The 21,856-nt window shown below is 37.2% G+C and overlaps 1 protein-coding gene across 4 annotated transcripts in view; it reads left to right on the top strand.

Moving 5' to 3' along the window:
- The window catches only part of synpra (synaptoporin a), a 28,452-nt gene extending 7,683 nt beyond the window's left edge, over positions 1 to 20,769 (top strand). Inside the window, exons 1-6 of one of the 4 annotated variants that reach the window (XM_083534767.1) lie at positions 3,811 to 3,846; positions 3,887 to 4,073; positions 12,578 to 12,702; positions 17,324 to 17,522; positions 18,622 to 18,813; positions 19,584 to 20,769. In XM_083534767.1, the coding sequence (XP_083390893.1) occupies positions 4,050 to 4,073; positions 12,578 to 12,702; positions 17,324 to 17,522; positions 18,622 to 18,813; positions 19,584 to 19,856 (813 nt within the window). In that variant the 5' untranslated portion in view covers positions 3,811 to 3,846; positions 3,887 to 4,049 and the 3' untranslated portion in view covers positions 19,857 to 20,769. Of the gene's footprint in view, positions 1 to 3,810; positions 3,847 to 3,886; positions 4,074 to 12,577; positions 12,703 to 17,323; positions 17,523 to 18,621; positions 18,814 to 19,583 lie in introns of those variants that run through there. The other 3 variants (XM_083534766.1, XM_083534768.1, XM_083534769.1) reach the window with 3 other exon arrangements.
- Positions 20,770 to 21,856: the final 1,087 nt, after the last annotated feature.

Below are 21,856 nucleotides of genomic sequence, written 5' to 3'. Positions count from 1 at the left end.
ACTATACTGTACTACACTTCACCACACTACACTATAATACAGAACTCTGTACTGCACTACACTACACTATACTACACTATAATACACTACACTATACTGTACTGTACTACACTACACTGCACTGCATTACACTACACTATAATACACTACACTACACTATACTGTACTACACTACACTACAATACACAACACTACACTTTACTACACTTCAATACACTACACTATCATACACTACATTACACTATAATACACTACACTACACTACACTATAATACACTACAATACACAACACTACACTTTACTACACTTCAATACACTACACTATCATACACTACACTACACTATAATACACTACACTACACTACACTGTACTACACTATAATACACTACACTATACTGTACTACACTATAATACACTACACTATACTGTACTACACTACACCACACTACACTATAATACATTACACTATACTGTACTACACTACACCACACTACACTATAATACACTATACTGTACTACACTACACTGCACTGCATTACACTACACTACACTATAATACACTACACTATACTGTACTACACTACACTGCACTGCATTACACTACACTACACTATAATACACTACACTATACTGTACTACACCACACTGCACTGCATTACACTACACTACACTATAATACACTACACTATACTGTACTACACTACACCACACTACACTATTATACACTATACTGTACTTTACTACACTATAATACACTACAATACACAACACTTTACTACACTTCAATACACTACACTATCATACACTACACTACACTATAATACACTACACTACACTATACTGTACTACACTATAATACACTACACTATACTGTACTACACTACACCACACTACACTATTATACACTATACTGTACTTCACTACACTATAATACACTACAATACACAACACTTTACTACACTTCAATACACTACACTATCATACACTACACTACACTATAATACACTACACTACACTATACTGTACTACACTATAATACACTACACTATACTGTACTACACTACACCACACTACACTATTATACACTATACTGTACTTCACTACACTATAATACACTCCAATACACAACACTTTACTACACTTCAATACACAACACTTTACTACACTTCAATACACTACACTATAATACACTACACTACACTATACTGTACTACACTATAATACACTACACTATACTGTACTACACTACACCACACTACACTATAATACACTACACTACACTATACTGTACTACACTATAATAAACTACACTATACTGTACTACACTATCATACACTACACTACACTATAATACACTACACTACACTATACTGTACTACACTATAATACACTACACTATACTGTACTACACTACACCACACTACACTATAATACACTATACTGTACTACACTACACTGCACTGCATTACACTACACTACACTATAATACACTACACTATACTGTACTTCACTACACTATAATACACTACAATACACAACACTACACTTTACTACACTTCAATACACTACACTATCATACACTACACTATAATACACTACACTACACTACACTACACTGTACCACACTACACTATAATACACTATACTGTACTACACTACACTGCACTGCATTACACTACACTACACTATAATACACTACACTATACTGTACTTCACTACACTATAATACACTACAATACACAACACTACACTTTACTACACTTCAATACACTACACTATCATACACTACACTATAATACACTACACTACACTACACTACACTGTACTACACTATAATACACTACACTATACTGTACTTCACTACACTATAATACACTACAATACACAACACTACACTTTACTACACTTCAATTCACTACACTATCATACACTACACTACACTATAATACACTACACTACACTACACTTTACAACTCTACACTACACTATAATACACAACAATACAATACACTAGGTATAGTAATAATTCTTTGTACACAGATTGTTGTTATTTATGTACATTTATAGCATCGTTGTTGTTTTGTTTGTTATTGTAAAATGTCCTGTAAGTAGTTTCTGAGTGTCATGCTCTCTCTGGTCCTGTATGGAACTCTCCTGCTCTGACTTTGCCCTCGTTCCTCCCACTCATCATGTTTTGTAGTTGTAATGCTGACCCAACCTGTCTGTATTTATAGTCATGTTGCATAACCACATTTGCAAGTCTTGCATGTGTCTCTATCGCAGTGCTAATATATATACGGGAATCGATATACAGTATATATATATATATATAATTGAAACACACACACACACACACACACACACACACACACACACACACACACACACACACACACATTAATGTGTGTGTGTGTGTGTGTGTGTGTGTGTGTGTGTGTGTGTGTGTGTGTTTTAATTTCTTAATTGTTTCCCTTTTTGATCTATGTGCACTAGGATCTGATATGGATTTGTTCACACTGTCCATTTGTGATCTAAAATATGATTTGGATTATATTTTATGCCTTTACAAGTGTAGAGATATTTAATATTACACAAAATCTCATTCTTTCATTTAACTAACTGGAATAATAGGTGGGGTGTAATGTTTGATCATAATTATCATCATCATCATCATCATCATCATCATCATCATCATCATCATCATCAGTATTTCATATTATTTGATTTCAATTTCAAGCAAGAAGAAAAAAAAAGCTAAAAACTGATTTTTTACAGATGTAATGAGTTATTTTTCATTTATAAACAAATTTAAATAGTAATTAGGTATTTCTAAAAGGTACTTCACAAAAATTCTGTAATCTTTATACAGGAAACAATCAGTTTATATTATTTTTATAATAAATAAAATACATTGAAGCTTTTAGTAGTAGTAGTAGTAGTAGTAGTAGTAGTAGTAGTAGTAGTAGTATTTATAGAGGAAGTCCATATATTATTCATACATTATAGAGAAGTGTGACATGAAAGAAAAAGAGAACAGTGCCAGGTGAAACACAGAAAACATATAAAAAATGAAATCATTCTGCATAGAAATTTTGAAAAAAAATGCAAATGAATACATTAATTAAACTAATAAATAAAGAAATTATAATATTCTATAACGCATCAGGGAACTATTGGTTGGAGGGCAGCATAGTAAATAAATAGATAATTAATGTGAAAATGTTTAAATATGAAAGACTTTCCTTTAAAAATAGGAAATTAAGGTCTTTTTTTGTTTGTTTGTACATTGTGTACTTTGAACTGGTGTACCTGTGGTACAGCTGGTAAATATTCTCAAGAAAATTGACTATTGCTTATTATATAGCATGTGAAGAAAGATGTGTTAGAGGGACATTTGTCTTAATTAGGAGTGCAGAGGTTTAAAACAAGCCAAGATAAGGCATGTCGGATTAGATGTGCATCCCCTGGGTAGGTGTCTTCCAGTAAGTGTGTGTGTGTGTGTGTGTGTGTGTGTGTGTGTGTGTGTGTGTGTGTGTGTGTGTGTGTGTGTGTGTGTGTGTGTGTGTGAATGAGAGAGAGAAAGAGAGAAAAAAAAAGGTGGATTGTGTTGCCCTCCTGTAGGGATTTCCTCTCTCTCTCTCTCTCTCTCTCTCTCTCTCTCTCTCTCTCTCTCTCTCTCTCTCTCTCTCTCTCTCTCTCTCTCTTTCTGTGTTTCACTTGTTTAGTAAGGTGGTGTGACATACCACTAGTTTCTCTCTTCCTCTCCCTTTCTCCTGCACTGCTTCAAATACACACATACACCACACAGAGAGCGAGGGATAGGCAGGGAGAGAGGGCACAGAGGAGTGGAGAGAGAGAGAGAGAGAGGGAGAGAGAGAGAGAGAGAGAGAGAGAGAGAGAGAGAGAGAGAGAGAGAGAGAGAGACAGACAGACAGACAGACAAGATTTTCAGTGGTCAGGCTCTACACCGCAATCCCGTTACCTCTAAATGAATCAGACTACAGCCAGCAACTTGTTGTGCGCAGCCGGAGATTTGTTATCTGTTTAAATGTGTATGGTCATATTTGCTCCGGTAAGTAACACATCACTGTATTATGTTGTGTATTTTCACCTCATGTGGATTTTTATTTCACTTTTTATCCCACGAGGATCAGCAACAAGGTGTCAAATTTTGCATTTGAAGCGTAATTAGTATAAATGGTATGGACAAATGTTGACATTTTAATGTTTTGTGACTTTGTGCAGGATAATAGAGTATTTTATATGAAAATAGGTACATCTTTTTTGGAGCTATGGAGCTTTTGAGCTATTGTTTGATTCTGTACTCTCTGAATTCGTGAACCTGAGATCTGTAAAACAGGACTTGGACCATTCCGAGCCACGGCAAATTCATTCCTCGTTAATAATTAAAGCCTCTTGCAGTTTGGACGAATGGCAGAGAATACATCACTGCTGATATCCGAGATGTACACCAGGCATGAAGTGTGTTGGGGTACTCTTTTGGGATTCTCATACAATCCTCTATCAATTAGGATTGTTTCGAGTTAAGTGCTAAAGGAGCTTTTTGTACCGTGTCTGATACAAGACTAAGTGTTGCACCTCATTTGCACTGCAGTGTTGTTTATGTTGCTGAAAAACGAGGGATTAGGACAAAAAGGAGGGGATAATAAGAAACATTTAGAGTTCAAATAATTTGGAGTTTGAAATGTTTTATATGTAAGTTGTGAGATTTCAGGGGTGAAGTTCCTTTTTTTATGTCATTACTATAGTTAGGCTACTTTATTAGGAACACCTGTAACCCGAGTCATTTATGCAATTATCCAATTAGCCAGTCATGCAGTTGCAGCATTAAAATTAATTCTAGCAGTAGTGGTTCAGTAGTTCTCAAGGTTACTGTTTATAAGGTTGGGGATTCAAGCCACAATTGCCACTGTTGGGCCCTTGAGCAAGGCCCTTAACCCTGTCTGTTCCAGGGGCAGCGTATCATGGCTGACCCTATGCCCTGACCCCAGCTTCCTGACAGTTGGTAGCTGAGATTTTAAGGCTCTGGGTTACAGATTGGAAGGTCAGGGGTTTAAGCTCCGGTATCGCCAAGATGCCAATATTGGGCCCCCAAACAAGACACAACAATTTCTGCACCAGAGGTGTTGTACCATGCTTGATTTTGTGGGGAAAATTAGGGAGGTGGTATCTCAGTGGTTAAGGCTCTGGATCACCGATCAAAAGGTTTGGGTTTTGAGCCCAAGTATCGCCAAGCTGCTACTCTTGGGCCCTTAACCCTCTCTGCTTCCAGGGGTGTCATGGCATGATCCCAGGTTTCTAGCATCGTTGGGATATGTGAAGAAAGAATTTCACTCTGCAATAATGTACATCACAATTAAAAAGCATCTTTACCTTTTTACAGTGGCCTGGTTGTTGGTTTTCAGTGTCTCTTGTGCAAATAAGTGAAAACATCCAGTGAGTTGCTTTTCTAAGTAGGAAAACACCTCAATAATGAGACATCCCACATCAAAAATGAAATCAGAGGAAAATGACCAGACAGCTAACAGGAAAACCTTAAGCAACCCAAATAACTCAAAACAACTCTTTACATATGAGATCAAAAGAAAAGCATCACAACATGTTTAATCTTGATATAGATGGCTGCAACTGCAGAAGATCCGATTCCAGAAACAGGTCAGTAGCTATAGAAGTTTAATGGACGGATGGATAGAGTTTGGGAAAATTTGAGGTGCTAAAAAGATGTAAACGATTGTTTAGTTATTGGATAATTGGATGAATGAGCAGGGCTACATGTCTTTTGCTATCAACGTTTTTGTGTGACAGAGTATTGTCTGTGTAAAGGTTTAAAGTTTTGCATAATAATGGAGAAAGGGGTCACTTCTAGAAGTAAAACAACAATGAACGTGAGAGAAAATAACTTTGAAGGGAGGCAAAGGAGCAGAAGTAGCTCGTCCAGATCATCTCCACCTGAGGAAGATGGCTCCGAAGTTAGCCTGCGATGTATTCTCAACGAACTCTGGCAGTTCAGATTGGAGGAGGCAGAGACAAGGATTGTTGAAACGGAGACCGCGCTTCAAGCAACATCGAAGCTAATCAGGCGCCAATACAACACCAGACCAATCTAGAAACTGAGCTAATCGATCAGGAGGGCCGTGCGCGCAGAGACAATTTAAGGATTTATGGAATACCCGAAGATAAGGAACGTGCGGATATGATTGGCTTTCTGGAGAAACTGTTAAAAAGCTAATTGGACATGCCCCGTGATAGAGAACTCGGGATTGAGCGAGCACACCGTGCATTAACACCGAAGCACAACGATTCGCTAACAAGGCTGCAATCCATAATAGTCACGTTTGGGAGGTCTCGCAGAAAAAAGAAGTGTTTTGCAACGAGACTCGCTTTTATGTTGATCAGGACTTTCCGCCTATAAACCTGGACGTAGAAGAGATGTAGATCTTAATATCACAAAAGGTAAAATGTTACTGAGATCTCGGACAAGGAAGGAAAATATATAACAGTCTCGTGGAACTAGATGACACAACCATAAGAATATGTAATGTCTATGCCCCCTGCCCTGGGAGTGATTTTTGTTTTTATAGGGAAATATTTGACTTTATGATAAAAGCTACAGGAATCGTTATATGTGGTGGAGACTGGAATATTCGCCCAATAACCACATCATTACATAGAAAAATTCATACTAGATCTTTGGAGGGACTTTTATCCATCAGGTCATGATTACACATTTTATTCACATTCTCATGATGTATACTCAAGGATAGATAATTTTTTTATTTGATATAGAGTATAGAGTACAGAGTTGTGATATTGGATCTATTCACCTGTCTGATCACGCACCACTCTCTTGTACCGTACATATTCACAATATCCTGGGCAGTTCACTGTGAAGGCTAAACACAAGCGCATTAAATAAACCGCAATTTCAAACCTAAAGGAAGGAAGATATAAGAATATTTCTTGAAGAAAATGATAACAGGGAAGTGAACTCTGCTATAGTATGGGAAATATTAAACGCGGTCATTAGGGGGAGAATCTTGTCCTTCTGTGCCCATGGAAAAAAATGAAAACAACTCAAATAAATCAGTCTTAGCAATGAACTAAAAGATCTGAAAACACAACATAAAAAGGAACAAAAAACCACTCTATTGAATGAAATAAAGGAAATGATAAACAAAATAAATAAATTATACTCGCAGCCGACTGAAAGTGAGAAGATTTTCATAAAACAGAAATACTATGCTCTAATACTAAATACTATATACTATGACTCTTATACTAAATATAAAATACTATGATGCAGGCTCTAATACTAAATACTATGACGTAGCCTGGAGCCTGGAGAGGTGGAGGTACGCGCTGGAGATAAGGGGAATGAAAGTCAGTAGGGGTAAGACAGAGTACATTTGTGTGAATGAGAGGTGGAGGGGTGCGGTTGCAGGGAGAAGCGGTGGAGAAGGTGAAGGAGTTTAGGTACCTGGGGTCAACAGTGCAAAGTAATGGAGAGTGTGTTAGAAAAGTGAAGAAAAGAGTGCAGGCAGGGTGGAGTGGGTGGAGAAGAGTGAAAGCAGGAGTGATTTGTGATAGAGGAGTATCTGTGAGAGTGAAAGGGAAAGTTTATAGGACAGTGGTGAGACCTGCGATGTTGTATGGATTGGAGACAGGAGGTGGAGCTGGAGGTAGCAGAGCTGAAGATGTTGAGGTTTTCGTTGGGAGTGACGAGGATGGACAGGATTAGAAATGAGTTTATTAGAGGGACAGCGCATGTAGGATGTTTTGGTGGCAAGGTGAGGGAGGTGAGATTGAGATGGACATGTACAGAGGAGGGACATGAGTTATATTAGTAGAAGAATGCTGAGGATGGAGCCACCAGGAAGGAGGAAAAGAGGAAGGACAAGGAGGAGGTTTATGTACAGTATGTGGTGAGGGAAGACATGCAGGTAGTTGGTGTGAAAGAGGCAGATGTAGAGGACAGGGGGTATGGACACGGATGATCCGCTGTGGCGACCCCTAATGGGAGAAGCCGCAAGAAGAAGAAGAAGAAGAAGAAGAAGAAGAAGAAGACTATGACGCAGGCTCTGAATCAACAAAACTTCTAGGAGATTGCAAAAGCAACAAGCAGATAACACAATATATATTATACAGGATTTATATTCTAAAATTCGATACTATAAACAAGACGAAATACAGAAAATGTTTAAAAGATACTACAAATTACTGTAAACACAACCACGTCTAGAGGACGTGCAACAAATTCGTGAACTCCTTCATTCTCTAAACTTACCAACTTTTTTTAGAGGAACACAATCAATCATTAACCGCTGCAATAACAGAATCAGAGTTTAACATTGCTGTCTCCAAGCCTAAAACAAATAAATCTCCTGGCCCTAATGGCTTTCCATCAGAGTGGTACAAGACCTTTCGCTCAGAATTAATACCGACCCTCCTCCGGGCTTGCAATACATCTGTAATGGAGAAGATAACTGAGATCACTGCCTCGCTCAATGACCGAGGCAGTGATCTCAGTTATTCCAAAAGAAGGGAAAGACTTGCAGTTCATATTGACCAATTTCAGTGTAGAACATTGATTAGAAAATATACACAGTCACACTTGCCAGAAGATTGGAAAAGATTCTCCCCCAGCTTATACGCAATAATCAGACCGGATAAAAATAAATGGTTATCTTTCAGAAACCACAATATTAGAACGAGGATCAAGAAAGTAGAATTATATGCTGATGATCTTTTGATTTATTTAAGGGAACCCACTAACCCATTCCCTGATTTAAAGAACCTATTAGAATAAATTGGAAGATATGCAGGATATAAGTTAAATATACAGAAAACACAAATATTGGCTTTTAATTATATAAACCCAAAACATATTAGAGAGGAATTGTACCTAACTTGGGATCAGAACTCATTGAAATATTTAGGAATAAATTTACCTGAAACCTAAACATCAGCAGATAATCTTTGATCCACTCTTAGCAAAAAATAAAAGCGAATTTACACAGACGGAACTGTAACTCTTTCTTTGGTATTAGTCATAGAATTGAATCTGTAAGGATGGAAATTCTTCCACGATATCTCTATCCATTTCAGGCACTCCCTGTTGAGATTAATTCAGAAAGATGGTCCAAATTAAATAAAAGAATTTTCAGATTTCTTTGGCAGGGAAAAAAAAACCAGGATCAAATTGAAAACATTACAGCTCATAAGGGAGGAATGGCATAGGGAAGTAATCTTGGTGGAAAGATATTGAACTCTCAGTAATGAATGAGCTCCAATTCAAGCAAGATTAATACATAAACACTTGAAACAATATATAAATTTGGTGCAAAGCCCATTGATTAAAGCTTAATTTGGGAATACGGTGTGAGAAGCCATAACCATAACTGAGCCATAAACTACAAACAAAATGGACTATAGATTTAAATCTTGGGTCTCAAAAGGAATAAAACTTTTTACTCTCTTACAGAAAAGGGAAACCTAAAAGACTTTGAAAGTTTGAAGAAGGATTCCTCCCTTGAGAAATCTGACCTTTATAGATACCTACAAATATGTGGTTACTTCGAACCAAACATTAGGAATAAAACAGATCTTGACCACCCAGTAGCAAGGATATTTGTTGGTGCTTACCAAGATGATCTGAATAAGTGGATCATATACACATTTTATAAAAGCCCTAGAACAAGGAAATCTCACTCAAGAAAGATGGGAAAAAGAGGGTAATTTCCTAATATCACATGAGGAATGGACTGACGTATGTCAATTTACATGGAAACTCTCATATATGGCAGGGATTTGCGTGAAAGTTCCTTGTTAGATTCTTTATCACACCAAAACAGAAAGCTCATATCGTTGGGGTGACACCAAATGTTGGCGAATTTGCGGGTTTCAGGAAACTGATCATTGGCATATACTCCAGTGATAAAACCTTTTTGGACAAAGATTCATAAGGTATTGGAAAGCATTCCTAAAACAGTCCTTCTTTTGCACTTTTCTACACTATTTCTAGGGAAAGTTGATTTTTCGGCAAGACAACCTGATTAATATTTTCTTTGGCATTCTAATATCTGCAAGGCGCTTCTTGCTTCCTGGACCCCCAACAATACAAGATTGGATGAATATTGTAAACAACATCTATATAATGGAAAGGATTACTTTTTCCCTACGTCTTAAATTCTGGTCTAATTGGGTTAAACATGCAATAGAAACCCCCCCCCCCCCCCCTCCAAGTAATTATTGGTGCCCCCTCCCCCCCACCCCTTTGTAATTTTTTATTTTTTTTATTGTTGTTTGTTTGTTTGTTCATTTGTACTATGTAGACATTCTACAATGTAAAAAACGTTGTGACTTTACTATTACACTGTTGTTACTGCATAAAAAAAAAAAGAAGAAACAAAACAAAACAAAAAATGAACCAAATACAACCATCATCCTCATTTGTTTAAATTTGTATGAATGCGTCGTGAAATCAATACAACGTTCAAAGAATAGCTTGCTGATTTATGGATGGGGTTGGCTGTTGTGATATCGTGGATTATGGTCAAGCATTTGATTTTTGACAGGGAAAAGGGGATTTTTCGTGAAATCGAACCAAACCCGGTAAAATTTCCGTATTTTGTTCGAATTTTTATGCATTTTTCATGAGATCAGGTTCTATTGTTGTCACGACAACAGTCTTGCATGCATATTTGATGCTAAGACAGTCATATGATGCACACACACGCGCACACACACACACACACACACACACACACACACACACACACACTCACACACACACACACACACACACACACACACACACACACACACATACACACACACACACACACAGACAAGACAAGACATGAATTTCTTTTATTACCTTTCAGCTAAGGCAAAGTTTCATACGATATCCTTAATAAACCTGCAATGAACAGAAGCCTCTAAAAGGTTTCCAATATTCACATGTCTCTAGTTTTTCACTGCTTCATTGCATAACTGCCAACTAGATATGAGACATACCTGGGGAAAAGAATTAGCTCTCTGTGGGAGACCGTTCTCTGGGTAAAGTGTATCAAGCCAGTCACTTTACCTCAGAGCGAGCATGTCTTCGGCACTTATTAAAGCAGATCATCTCTCCCGAGCCCTGGCTAAATGAAAGAAGCAGAGTGGAATACAAAGAAAGTGAGAGCAAACAAGAATGAGCCTAGTTAGAGGTGAGCTATTGACACAAGGTGAACTTTTTTTCCACATATACTATATAGACTCTGTCTGCTTTCTGTGCCTCAAATTGATTAGCAAACAGCTTGAGAAATGGAGATTACAGGCGCATTAGTCGGCCGTTTACAGGAATCCGATAGCTCAACTGAAATTATTCTTTCATTCCACCTCAGAGAATCCATTGATGAAAATGGAAAGACTAACCCAGGATTGGGATTACTTGGCTAATCATAATCATTCTTTGTAGAAATCCAGATTGATATTTAGTGCAAACTGGTGGCAACATTTTGATTTAAATGGAGAACCAGTAGTGCATTTTTTTTTAAACTTCTGCTCATTGCACATTTTCTTTTCTATTGAAAATATTCAGAGAATCGTATTAAATCGAATCGCCTCATAAATGGAGTGTCTTTTCCCCCCCTATCAAACATTTAAACAGATGGATATTCACTTAACACATCTGGATTCCAGATGAGAGCTGAAAACTGCTGGATTCTTCTCTGAAAAGTCATGTAATGCCCAACAGAATGATGTGTCAAAATAAAAATAATTAGTAAAAGAAATACATATTTTGTTGCTATAGTGCGTCATTTCAAGCTTATGTATGAGCAAACCTGTTGTCTGGAAGTGGATGCCAACAAGGTTTAGGCATTTTAATGCATAGAATTTGATTATTTTGTTTCCATGGTAACGACTAATTCCTAGACACTTTTGAATAAACACACCAGGGTAATAAAATAAAAGTCTAGAAATAGTAATAATATATAGTAATAAAATTAATAGTAATAATAAATAAATAGTAAATAGTAAAAAATTATAATATTAATAATAAAAAAAAATTTAAACAGTAATAATAATAAAAAACAAATTGTTAGCTACTTTGAGGAGAAATGACTTTTAATTTTTACACAGTAATAACAAAATCATGTTTTGCATATATTTGTGAGGTTTAACTATTTAAACTATAAATTTTATTATTGGAAAATAATACGCTATCAGTACCTTTGCTTCACATCGTAAGGTTATAATATTCGAATGCAGGCCACATTGTTGACACCGGCTAGCCAGAGGAACATACGTTATCTCAGATACATGTAGGCATTGGGGATATTAACAATTAAAATGGTTCTAAATTTAAATCTTGAATTTACTTTTGTGCCCTTTTTTCTTCAGTCTAACTTTTTTATTGCTGAATAATTTATTTATAGCTATATAGTTTAGTTATATAGTCTTTTGCTAATTTTCCAAATCTTTACTTTAAATATTATTTCACATTTGTATATAAACATTTAAAGAACACAAGGAATGAAAGCTGGATTGTTTTATGATGTCGTTTTGCAGCTTTTTGCCATCTTCGCTTTCGCAACATGTGGAGGCTACACTGGACAGCTGATGGTTAGCGTGGACTGCGTCAACAGAACTGACAGCAATCTCAGCATCACCGTTCGATTCGCCTATCCGTTCAGGTAAAGGACAGTCCACAACACACGTGCGCATACACGCGAACACACAACCCAGCATTTCGAATCAGGACTTGTATTGTAATTTATATCAACAGAAATTACTTCTTTTCTTTACCATAGTAATATTTGAGCCATTAGGCTCCGCCTACCTTCTGAATGCTGTTATTTTTTGTTGTTTAAAAAAAATAATTATGCAATTTGATGCAAATAGATGAAATATTTGTGACTCTTTCCCAAATTGTAACCACACATTTAAAAGCATACAATTGTATAATATGTCTTTGGACTAGGAGTCCCACACCAGTTCCAACACCCCTGTGTACAAAGCCAGCTCTATGAAGATATGCTTTACATGGTTTGGAGTTAAAGATCTCCTGCTATAGAGCTCTGACCACTAACCTCATTAAAAATCCTTTGGCTTTGGGCCTCCTCGTCTCCCCCACATCAGTATCTGACTTTACAACCACTCTTGAACCTCCACAATTCTCTACAAGCACACCAAAAAAATCTAGTGGAACACCTTCCCAGAAGAGTAGAGGTTAATATAATAGCAAACGGGGACTAAATGTGGAATGGGATGTTCAAGAAGGATGTAGAAATCTTATGGTTAGGTGTCCACAAACTTTTGTCTATACAGTATAGCATCACATTTTCTTATTCATTTGGTGCTATTTTAAAAGGAATCTTACAGGTTTACACTTTTTTTCCACAAATGGCCCTCTGTAGCACCCATATGTCATCCCAGAGGATGTGTGTGTGTGTGTGTGTGTGTGTGTGTGTGTGTGTGTGTGTGTGTGTGAGAATGCTGTCAGTCTTTAGTCACTGCTGATATCCTGGTGCTAAACCTTCACACTCCATTGAGCATCTGTGCTAGTTAATTGAGTCGAAGTGATTCGGCGTTATGGCATAAAAAACTCAGACAGCACTTGCATTAAAGCTCGAATTAAAAAAAAGATAAAAAATTCTTCATGGCACCTGCTAAATAGTTTCTTCTCAGAGTTGTTTGACTTCGCCTTTCTACATCAATTTACCGGCAGTTGCCAAAGATGCGTGACGAACGCCCTCGCATATGTCAAAATCACTTGTACAGACTGAACATTGTAGGATGAACGGATGCTTTGTGGTTGAGAAATCATCCTGACTCACCAAGCTGATCATGAGTTGAATCTTGTTCACATTTTTATGCCACTTCATTCACAGAAATCCTATATTCATTGGATTGGGAAAGTGTTATTTGGTAAACGCAGTCCACAACACTGACTGAAACAAACCTCCATAACTGCTTATAAGTGCTTAGAACATGCATGCATACATTCATAATTTCTAAGGAATGACTATATGACGTCACAATGCAAGCGGCAAGCATACGAGGTAATATCAAAAAGTTACTAGACTAATTTTGTAACGCACCAACAGATGGCAGCACAAGGCTGCACGCACAGTCACAGGGAGCACTGACCTTCATAAGTGGGTGTGCCAAAAGACATCATAATAAAAGTAAATTTATATTCAACAAAAATATTATGTTGATTGATAATTAGAAATGAAGATTTGGATCAGTGGCATTTTTTTAAATTCTCATATATGGAACGTTAAATCAAAGGTCACCACAGACCCTATTTTGAGAATCTCTAAAGAATAGAATATAATAAACAACAACAGTATGGCATGTTTTGGTTGATATCAGTTACTTTTACCCCACTGAAGTTGAATTTTGAAATAATAGCATGTCCAGCTGTGTGTTAGTTCTCTCAGATTAGCCATTAGTCAACACTAAGTCTTTGAGAACTGCTAATAAAGGCTTAGTTCCTGTTATCACTTACATTCTAGCAGCTGTAAATCTTTCTAAACTCATCAAATTCTTTCTTTCACTCTCTCGTATTAAAAAAAACCAAAAACAACAAAGGTGATTGAAAGGTGGCGATACTGAAAACTCCTTCCATAAATGCTCATTAAAACTCTCTTTACAGACAAATCTCATCATATAACTATAGAACCTCACAATCTTCACACACATTTTGTCATGGAGCATCTGCTGTCCATGAACCAGCTGTTACTATGGGAACAATGATGTAGAAAATGAGCCAACACCTTCTGTCCAATCGGAATTGTGGACAACACGCCCTGATATAATATCTGTTTATTGAAACATTGTGCACACAAATGTAGATGATGTCAAAAATCTAAATATGGACCACCATGAACGCTGAAAATGTTCATTATCACCTACAGCAGCACAATGTTTTTTGGGTGCGAAGGTAGGTAAGTTTGTAAATACACTATATGGACAAAAGTATGGGGACACCTGTTCTTTCCTGCCATATGTGGTTCTTCTCCAAACTGTTACCACAAAGCTGGAGGCACACAATTGTATAAGATGTGTTTGAATGTGTTATGATAAACTTTTGCACTCTTTTGAACTTGTAAACCAAAACCTGTTCCAGCTTGGGAATGCCCCTGTGCACAAAGCGAGTTCCATGAAGATCTGGTTTACATGGTTTGGGGAGGAAGATCTTGAGAGTGGCCTGCTATAGAGCCCTGATCTCATCCCTACTAAACACCTTTGGGATGAATGTGCACGCTGACTGCACCCCAGGTCTCCTCACCTCACCTACATCAGGACCTTGGATCAGCTGACCTTGTGGCTGATGAACACAAATGTCCACAAGCACACTCCAACATCTAGTAGAACATCTTCGTAGAAGAGTGGAGGGAATTATAAGAGCAAATTGGGACTAGATAGATAGATAGATAGATAGATAGATAGATAGATAGATAGATAGATAGATAGATAGATAGATAGATAGATAGATAGATAGATAGATAGATAGATAGATAGATAGATAGATAGATAATAGATAGATAGATCCGGACGGACGGACGGACAGATAGTTATTAAAAAAGAGGCTGCAGCTAGAATGGGACTAGTTTTAAAGTTTGATCAAATAAAAGGTTTAGGTTTTGCTCCTTTATTCCACTGAGAAAAGTAATTTTCTCGCAACAGCCCTTGAACTGAAATACGCACACACAGACGAACCCGGTCCCAGATCAAATTTTCTGAGGCTCATGTACAGTACGTATTTGAACTTCCTCTCAGATCTCTCTCTTTGCTTTAATAAGCGCAAAAACTCTGAAGCTCTTTCGGGTGGTACTGTAGCACACACTGAATCAAATTTCATTAGAAGAGACATTAGCATTACCCACCCAAATCCTGTTCTGCTTCTTGTGGTCTTATCACACCAGTCATGTTCCCTCAGGTACAGGCTACACAACTATACCAGACACTGTCACGAATCGTCCCTCACTTTTCGTTTCTATCCGATTGGATAGGTTTTTTATCCGATTGGATGGTCAGATTTAGCCGCTAGTGCATGTGGAATAGACGAATCGTAGCATGTGTGTGAGACGGCTCAGCGGCTCAGCGGCTCAGATAGGTGGATATTTCACAGTTGAAGTACTAAACATGCCAATTTTATTATTTTCATTTGTTATTACAAATGGTGCACTGATTTAGCCTTTACATCAGATATGAGTCATTACAGATATTTCAGGGTCTCATATTACAGCAGAAAATGACCCAGGTTGTGTTTTGGGGCTTTGTTTTCTCAACTATATTTGAATTCAGAACAAAATGCTAGATAAGCAGTGCTGGTAAAAAGGGAGGAGGAGAAAAAGATGTGTGTGTCAAAAACCAAAGAGGTTTTTAGAAAACAAATAATTCACAGGAAGCTTATAGTGCAGCAAATACGTGTAGAACCTTTATCCAGTCCTGCAGCTATTCTAACCTTCCAGCTCAATATTCTTCTCCGTCTCCTCCTCCAGACGCAACACATGGACTGTGAATAGAATAGAATAGAATAGAATAGAATAGAATAGAATAGAATAGAATAGAATAGAATAGATGTAGTGTGTGTAGTGTAGACTGGACTAGAGTACAGTGCTTATGTATACACCAAAATGAAATACAGTACATGTGTATGTGTTTTTGTGTTGTGTAGATGAGACAGTGTGTGTGTGTGTGTAGACCAGATTGGAATCCAGTATGTTGTGTAGACGAGACTGGAATAAAGTGTGTGTGTGTGTGTGTGTGTGTGTGTGTGTGTGTGTGTGTGTGTGTGTGTGTGTGTGTGTGTGTGTGTGTGTGTGTGTGTGTAGACCGGTTTGGAGTACAGGGTTTTGCGTAGATGAGACTGGAGTACAGTGTGTGTGTGTGTGTGTAGACCAGGTTGGAGTACAGTGTGTGTGTTTGTAGCGTAGACTGGAGTACAGTGTGTGTTTATTAGGGGTGTAACGGTACACAAAATTCACGGATCAGTATTTAAGTCACGGTTCTGGGGGGATTTTTAATAAAAATGCCTGCTTGATTACATAATATATAAAATAATATTTTATAATATCAAAAAATATAAAAAATAAAATAGAATAAATCAAGTTAATGCAATACACTTATTACACACTGGAGTAACTGGAGTACAGTGTGTAATATAGGAAATGAATTTTTTCTCAGCTCTATTATATGGCACCCTGGGAATCCCTTATGTTTTTCTCTCTCTCTCTCTCTCTCTCTCTCTCTCTCTCTCTCTCTCTCTCTCTCTCTCTCTCTCTCTCTCTTTCACACACACAGGCTGAATCAGGTGACCTTTACAGTACCGACATGTGAAGGACGACAGCAGGAGCAGGTCCACCTGAATGGAGACTTCTCTTCCTCTGCCGAGTTCTTCGTGACGATCGGCGTCTTCGCATTCCTCTACTCGCTGTTCGCCACCGTGATCTACATCTTCTATCAGAACAAGTACAGAGAGAACAACCGTGGCCCTTTTATCGTAAGTGGGGGGAAACTCTACATCAGTATGCCTTGCGTTGTTTAAGTAGTAAAACACACAAGGTTACACTGGTATAGGAAAATAATCAACAACAGGGCTATATCATGCGATGTCATGAAGTATTTCATTTCAAAAGAATGTATCATTTATTTATTAAATTAAAACTTTTCACATTCATGAAATAAGATCACGTGTTATAGCAGCAATAAACATTCAGTCATTCCCTCACCAGCATCTCTTTTTTTCTTGAAGTTAATAAGATAAAAATGTGTAACAAAATTAAATTTCCACACTCATATGTCCTGATAACCAAAGCACTGACACTGGAGACTCCATAAATGTTAAATATCTAGGTTTTATTTATATAAAGCGTAATTTTTATATTATATAATAATTATTATCATTAACGTTAGTGGATCCTTAGCCATATATGTTCTAGTGAAAGAAGCAATCAAGTATTAAGCTTGTTCTTCTTCTCATCAACACCTTCTGACCAATCAGAATCGAGAATTTAACGTTTGATCAACCCTGCTATTATTATTATTATTATTATTATTATTATTATTATTATTATTATTAATGGTAAAGCATTCGAAGATTAACAGCTAATTAGTTGATTATTTCACCCGGCACTGGTTTAAACACGTTCCTCATAAGCGTGATGTATGTGCGTACTTAAACCATAGAGACCCGGCGGCGAAATGAACAAAATGTGCACTTGCACACTGAGGAAATCTCATTTACATCTAGATTTCTATTTGTACATGGATTTCCTGCAGTGATGTGGAATCATTGGACTGGGCTTCAGCAGGCTGCTTTCACCCCCAATCAAATTACGTGTTCTCATAATACACTTAGTCAAGTGAAATGAAATGGAATTGGACAAATGTGAAAATGAGGAGAATGAGGCAGCAACCAGGGCAAGACATAAAGCCATTGTAAGCCACGAAATGGCCTTAAATGAGTTTGGGGAATAAAAGTTTACTGAAAACCACTGGAAAAGGCAAGACAAAGATTTAAGTATTGCTAGAGCCTCAGGTATTTGGACATTTTATTACAAATGTCATGAATGTAAAAGTAATTTCACTTAAATCCACAGGATTTCATAGTGACCGTGGTGTTCTCCTTCATGTGGCTGGTAGGATCATCCGCCTGGGCCAAAGCTCTGTCAGATGTGAAGGTGGCGACCGACCCTGGTGAAGTGCTTCTGCTCATGTCTGCGTGCAAAGTGCAGACCAACAAGTGCGGCTCGGTCTACGGGCCTGTCTGGTCCAGCCTCAACACCTCTGTGGTATCACTTTATTTCCGTTTGGATGGAAATCTGTCATATTGCAGTTTGTAGAGATGCAGTTCCTCTGTTCATGATAGAAATATACTATACATACAGTGCAGTCCAGAAGTCTGACAAGTGAAAATTCTGTTATTTTGCACTCTTTTCTAATGTAATACTGATGCATTTCTGAGATTCTTTTGTTGTTTTAAGTCACTCTTTTGATTTAATAAGGCCGCGAACGTGGCCGGAGATTGCGAGGATAAACCCGTTGATCCTAAAGATCAAATCATCCAAGTGTTTCAACAGAAGAAATTAGACACGATAAAGATCTGACCATTTTTACCAAAGCTGTTGTTATCACACATTTGCATAAATTTTAAATAGAAACCAGGAAATCATGCAGAATCTTAAACTGTTATTATTATTATTGTAAATATTTTAAAACTAAAAACATTACAATTTTGTATTTGCATTACAAAACTAGTATTGCATTTAAGTGTATAAAAAAGTGTAGAGGGATTCAAAGGCTCGTTCGAGAAGGAATGGAAGGCAGGCGACATGTTTCGAGCCAAAATTTGCTTTAACAGAGAGCATTTAGGAATGATACAGGAATGATCGATGGTGAAAAGCGTTCCTCTGCAAGCTCACACATGACACTTTTCACACGTTGGCTGAACTTAATAAACGGTCACATTTCTAATAGTGAATCATTGGTACACCGTCACACAAATTTCAGTTGCTTAATGAATCCGTGTGTCGTGTTTCATTTCATTTTATTTCATTTCTAGGTGTTCGGCTACCTGAACTTTATCCTCTGGGCCGGTAACATCTGGTTTGTGTTCAAAGAGACCGGCTGGCATAAAGGTGGAGCTGCACGTTACCCGACACCGGCTCCTGAGAAACACGCTGCCGCCTTTAACCAGCAACCCTACAACCAGCCAAACTACAACCAGTGCACATTCGGCCAAACAGGAGCAAGCTTCGGAGAGAACGGAGGATTTGGCCAATCAGATTACAGCCAGGTGGGGACTTACACCTTAAGTGGACCCACATCCTACTGACCACATGATATTTTAAACTTCAATCACAACATTTAATCACAGGGGCTGGAACCATTTTAAGACTAAAGGGTACTAAGGGTACTGTAAAGGTGGTACACGGAGATATATTTAGTCAATTTAAAAAAATCTTTACATAGAAGTTATGGGTTTTGTTTGTCTTTGACACAAAAATTTTGATTTAATCAATCTGAAGGTTTCATTTAATACTGAAGGACCCCAATTTGTGTAGAGGTGTTGACTTCTCTAAAATATATCCAAGTTTCACTTCTATAGTATTGTCCCTTGAGAAGATTCTAAAATGGTCCTGAAATGTGAAGGACGTACTCACTTTTGTGAGATACTGTACAGTTACAGTTACAAATCTTTCAATACTACTTCTGTTTTATTGGTCTTAAACTTTGAACATCATCACTGGGTTTGAGGGACATTTTATCAGCTGTAGCGATTGATATAAAGACATGAGATTGTATATAATTGCGTGGACGAACCCGTCTTAAACCGAAGTGCATGCAAACACGTTTCATCGAGTCTAGCGCCACTTATCCTGCTGTTGACCTCTATTTCCTGTTTCCTGATTTTTCTATATCACATGCACTGTTCTCTGTCCTGATTGCATATTGTTTATTAAAAGAATAATTTAAAAAAGTAAAAAAATAAATAAACTAGATTTCTGTGCCTGCTAACAAAATAATTAAAAAGCCTGGCAATTGTATATATAAAAAAAGAAGAAATATATTCACCAATACTGCTTGCTCTAATGTGGATTTTTTTTTTAAAGCTTTTTGCCTGTATTTTTTTTCTTTTCTTTTTTTTTTTGCTATTTTAATCCCACATTGTAAATGGTACTGCATGTGCATTTTGAGTAATGCTAATAAAGATGTGTACAAAGCCTGAGTCAGATAGTTTTCTTATACAGTAGAAACTTACTAGAAATATACACTTTTCATATAATAGAATATTTACATGTTTAACATTCAAAAGAGACAAGGAATGAAATCATAGTAATAACATACACTATGATGGGGGGAGGAGAATGTATTTTAATGATTGATTAAAATGATCCAATGTTTGTGGAAAATCTGTTTAAAAGAAACAAGGGAAGAAAAAAAATTACAAAAAATAATAATAATAATTGTCACTAATTGGCACCAAGAAACCCGCAAGAAGACTCCTCCATGTTGGAAAACCAACTTGTGACATTACTTTTGACACTGGAGACAAATACTCCAAAAAAAGACAAATAAAAAAAAAAACATATACAAAAATTCATATATAAAAAAATTCCCCATATTAATTATAAGATCAGAGCCCTGATGTAAGTTGTTACCATAGAAACGATGGTATGTAAAGCTAAAAGTCAACACCATCTCACCAATCAAATTCAAGAAAATGTTAAAAATAGAAATTCTGTGCTGTAGCATAACGTTAATAGAGTTCACTGGTAAAATCTCCACAACACTACTGTGTGTAAACCTGGTGCACGCTGTCCCTGACTTTTTAAACTTTAACCATACTTTTTGTTTAGTAGAGAATTTATTCTTTGTTCAGATTTCCACCTCCATATTGAAGGTCGGAGTTCAGCACCCTCGGCGGTTTATAGATTGTTGTGCCTCCGTAGCGTTTTCAGATTGTGTCCATGTTTCTTTTCTTGTTTGATTCCATAATCGAGCAGGAGAACACCTCCACGTTCTCTAACTCAGAAATAAAAGCAGTCAGATATCTGGCATCTTTCAGAACTCATGGCTGTTTGTAATAAATATATGAGGCTAAGTAGATATTTGACTAACTAGCAGGAATTGGTCGCTCAGTGGTTAAGGCTTCGAGTTACTGATCAAAAGATCTTATAGTGGAGGAATTACACCATTTGGGAAGTGGTAGCTCAGTGGAAAGACGATGGACATCCAATTGGAAGGTCATGAATCAAATCCCAGCACCACCATGCAGCAAATTGTGGGCCCTTGTGCAAGGTCTTTACTTTACTGCATAATTGTCTAAATAAG

This window comes from Silurus aristotelis (genome assembly GCF_946808225.1).
Source record: "Silurus aristotelis genome assembly, chromosome: 28".
Classification (NCBI taxonomy): domain Eukaryota; kingdom Metazoa; phylum Chordata; class Actinopteri; order Siluriformes; family Siluridae; genus Silurus; species Silurus aristotelis.
The sequence above is the reverse complement of the archived record's forward strand: the minus strand, read 5'-3'. Positions and strand labels throughout refer to the sequence as shown.